Source organism: Echinops telfairi, unplaced genomic scaffold (assembly GCF_000313985.2).
Source record: "Echinops telfairi isolate 266 unplaced genomic scaffold, ASM31398v2 ScPeMD7_22;HRSCAF=79, whole genome shotgun sequence".
NCBI classification, from domain to species: Eukaryota; Metazoa; Chordata; class Mammalia; order Afrosoricida; family Tenrecidae; genus Echinops; species Echinops telfairi.
The window spans coordinates 5610542-5614772 of NW_022103919.1; the positions used below are offsets into that span (position 1 = coordinate 5610542).

The 4231-nt window shown below is 56.7% G+C and overlaps 1 protein-coding gene across 1 annotated transcript in view; it reads left to right on the plus strand.

The window, feature by feature from the left end:
• Positions 1 to 4231, plus strand: part of ASS1 (argininosuccinate synthase 1) — a 51733-nt gene that overhangs the window by 34945 nt on the left and 12557 nt on the right. Inside the window, exon 12 of the mRNA XM_004713254.3 lies at positions 2469 to 2600. Coding sequence (XP_004713311.1) covers positions 2469 to 2600 — 132 coding nt within the window. The remainder of the gene's footprint in view (positions 1 to 2468; positions 2601 to 4231) is intronic.

Here is a 4231-nt window from a genome sequence, read left to right on the forward strand (position 1 = left end):
AAACCCACCAGGCGCTGTGTCGGAGGCCGACACAGCCCCCGATTCCGGGAAGACTCACCACCTCGGAAACCCTCTGGGACGGTGCATCTCTGCCCCATAGCATCACCACCAGTAGACATTGACTCCGAAGCAATGGGTTTGGCTGCCGGTGTTTGAGGTTTTCCCAGAAATGTGACAAAACAGATGAGGAGGGAGCTCAAGGGATACTGAGTTCCTCGCGTGTGCCTGGTGAGAACGCCTAGAGGGCTTGGTCAGTGCCTGGCTTCTGGTAGCTCCACGGAAATGGCCTTCTCGGGGATCCAATTTCTCTGAGAGAGCTGGGGACTTGGCCTTTACCGTTGTCCCTGTTTATGGTGCTTCCACACGTTCTTCCCGTGCCTGGGTTGCCCAGGCCTGCTCAGAGCCGCCACTCGGCCGTGCTGCCCGGCACAGTGACCTTGACTCCTGTGGCCTTCTCGGGGCTGCATTGTCCCTGCTGTGCCCCGACGTGGCTTGTCTGAGGCATCTACCGGGCTCTGGCTCCACCAGCCTCCTGGGCCCCTCTTGACTGAGCAGCTCCGCAGGAACGGCTGCGTTGTGAGCCCGTTCAAAGCATATCCTCTAGGGAATGTGGCATCTCTGAGAAGCGTGGCACCTGAGGAGCACCTCTGGGACTGGTGCCTACACTGGAAGACACTGGTGTTTTGCTGTTGGGGAGGACATCTCCCCCTCAAAGACCCTAACTTGACCCAGGACAGGAGAGATGGCCCACCCAATGAGGGTGGCGGTCTCTTGAGGCACAGTGTAATCACAGGGCTAGAGAGTGCCCCTGAAACTGAGCACTCGAGTTTACCCATAAGAACACCAAGCCCAGACAGATTCTTTTCCCTCAGGAAAACCCTGGGACCAGCGTAAGAACCCAGGCTTCTCCCACGCCAACTCCAGATTCCGATGCGTGTGTTTGTGTTTGTGCTGTGGTCAGAATTGGATGGCGTCTGCCCAAGGCCCTGAGAGACCACCTGAGGCAGAGATGGGAAAGCCCAAGGTGACCTTGGGCCAATCACTTCCCTCTCCGGGCATGTTGGACCAGATGGGTGCTTGCTTTTAAGGATTGCTCACGGGAGCCCAGGTTTGCTGAAGGGCCTTCGCGCCCCTAGTGGGGTCTTGGCTGCCTCGTCTCTGCTGGGCTTCAAACTGTGATCGCATCAATGGGTTTGCCCGCTCAAAAAGGACAACCCTAACCAGGTTGGCTCCAAAGGTTTTCCCTTTGTTTCCCCGACATTTCTGTGATTCTCAGACTGAAGTTCCCACCGGAGGACAGCTCTGGGTCAGACCCATGAAGGACTCCCAAGCTTCCCACGATCCCTTTTGGCTTCCAGGGTTGTGATGACACCCTTGTCGTGTTGCTGTTTTTAAGCCTCTGGTACAGGAAGAGGGGGTTGCAGCGTAACTGAAAGCGTGCCCCCCCCTTTGATCTGCGATGTTCTGAGGTGGGGGCGCAAGAAACTTCGGAGGGAGGATGAGTGGGAGTGAAGCCGTTGCTGCCCCTCCTCTTGGGGACAGGGGACACAAGCCAGTGTGCCCAAGGCTGGGGTAAGAGGAAGTCTGGGGTCAGGCAAGCTGGAGCAAGTCTGCTTGATGCCTTCCGACCCTCACATGCTGTGTGAGACTGTGAGTGGGGGCTCCTCGTGGCGCCCTGGCCCAGAACTAAGCCCCTCTGTGCCACTTCGGAGACCAGGTGGCCCCCACGCAGGTTGCTTGGCAAATGAACTGGGCCTGAGATGAGAAGGAGAAGAGCAGGACCCCCCCACCCCTTGCCCTGCCCCGCCCTGCCAGGCCTCTGGATCTGGACTGCCTCCCACGACCAGCTGACCCACTGGGCAGCAGGTCCTACTGGTCAAGACTTGGGGACCTAGCTTCCATTCCCAGCCCCACTCAGCTTCCCCATCTACACCGTGGAGTTTGTGCAGGGGGCAGCAGAGCCCCCCGCCACATCAGTGGTCAGGCTTTCTCTGGAGAGGAGCATCCGTGTGCACGTGTGTGCACGTGTATGCAGCCGCTCCCTCCCCTGGCTCCCCGGTGGAAGGGAGGAAAGGAGATTTGGGGCCCTGGGCTCCGTCGGAGTTGGTTTAATTACAGGTTTTCAGCTGTGGGCCGGTGGGCATGCGTTGGAAGGAGGGGGGGCTGTTCCGAAACCCTGTCATTTTCCAGCGACTGAGGGCCTCTTCAAAGGGGGGCATCTAGACATTTTCTCCACAAGCCGCAGAGTGGACTGTCGTGGCCCCAGCATGAACATAATGACAGGTGCATTTTGCGGCAAGCTGGGAGTGAATGGGTCCCACCGGCTTGTCTCCTGTCAGATGAGTCATTATATATATCTGTTTCCTTCCTTTCTTTCTTCCTTTTTTTTTCCACATTTGCTGACAGGTTTGGGTTTCATGTGTTTCTGTCTTTTTTCTCCTTTTCCCCCTGCCTGGAAAAATGGCTAGGTATCTACGAGACCCCAGCAGGGACGATCCTTTACCACGCTCACTTAGACATCGAAGCCTTCACCATGGATCGGGAAGTACGCAAAATCAAGCAAGGCCTGGGCTTGAAATTCGCCGAGCTGGTGTACACTGGTGCGTGAGCCACCCCCGTTGCAGGCTCTCTGGCCTGGCCCTCCCCTCCCTAACAGAACATCCCCCTCCCTCCAGGCCTGCCTCCCCTAGCGCCAGCCTGGAGAAGCAGAGAGCTGCAGGTTGAATGGGGTGGAAAGTAAGCGCAGAGGGTGCGGGCAGGGCGTGTCAGGCCCCGGCCTGTTTAAGGCATGTCCTCCTGAGGTGCTTGGCTGCCCCACATGGGGCTTGTGTGACACTCACAAAGCCCAAGACATACCACAGCGCTGTTAGAACGGCCGCTGACGTCTCTCTGCACTAGCCGGGCACCAGGCACTGGCCTGCGGAGTCCTGCTGACCTCCTGGAAGATCGACAACCCATTTAACAGATAGAGAAGCTGAGGTCCAGAATGGGAAGTAGCTCAAAGCTACACAACAGAAGTGGCCAGGCTGGGGTTCGCACCCAAGTCAGGCTGTCTGCAGGTAGGACCTGTCGCTGCAGCATGAAAGGCCTCAAGCTCCCAGACCTGACATGGCGTGAAGTCGGCTTAACCACAAAATGCAGCGCCACGTGGAATGGCAGGTGGACGTTAACCGTATCTCCGTGCCCACCAGCCCCACGCGGGTGGGTCCCCATTTTCCAGGGGAGGTGCTGAATCCCATAGCGTGGGAATCCACGCCTCCTGACACCAACCCCTCTCCCAGCTGCATGTCAGAGGTCGCCTGTGTCTGGTGCTTGTGTAGCCCGAGAGCTGAGGATCATTTTTCTCATTTTTAAATGGGGGGAGGGAGAAAAAGAAGGGTACTTGTGGCATGGGAAAGTGACGTGAAATTCGTTGTATAGACACATTTCAGCGGCTGTCCTTATATTAGAATACAGCCACACGCATGCAGTTGCATGTCATCTGTGGATGGTCTCTCAATTCCACGGTATAGAAGTCATTGTGAGAGAGAGGCCATCTAACACAACCCATTTACTGCCTGGTCCCTACAGAAGTAGCCAGAGTGGTGCTGAAGGTTAGGCTTTGGGTGCTAACCACAGGGTCAATGGTTGAAACCCACCAGCCACTCCTTGGGAGAAAGATGAGGCAGCCTGCTCCCTTAAAGATGAGTCAGAAAGGTTTGTGTTTTTCTTTTGGGGGTGGGGGGCTGCCCTTACAGGAGAAGTGTGCTAGCCTCGGCTTTTTAACATTCACGTATGCCCAATCTGGGAACCCCCTAGCTCGCCCTGCTGAGCTGTTAGGGGGCACTGGTTGCTCCCAGAGCCCGACATTGGCATGTCTGGGGCGCTGGGCATCCAGGGCCAGAATGTAATGTTACTGTGGGGTTGGTTTTCGTAATAACTTCCGGGGACGCGCCCCTCGGCCCTTGCCTGTGATGTATTAGTCCCTTTGAAAGCGGCTAATCACTGTAACGCATCTTGGGATTTAGAAGGCTCAGTGGTTACTGGCTGGCCCCCTTTCTCCCTCCCATTGTTTCCGGCAGCTTTGAAGCCGGTGCCCCCCCCCCTACTACTCCCCCAGGTACAGGCAGGTGTTTAAATACCATTGTCTCCTGCGGGCTCTCACTGGCACGGCGGGATTTTAAACGCTCCAAGGTGGATTTTGGTTACAAAGTCGCAGAGTCATTAGAATGTGGCAGGACCCAGTGGAGGG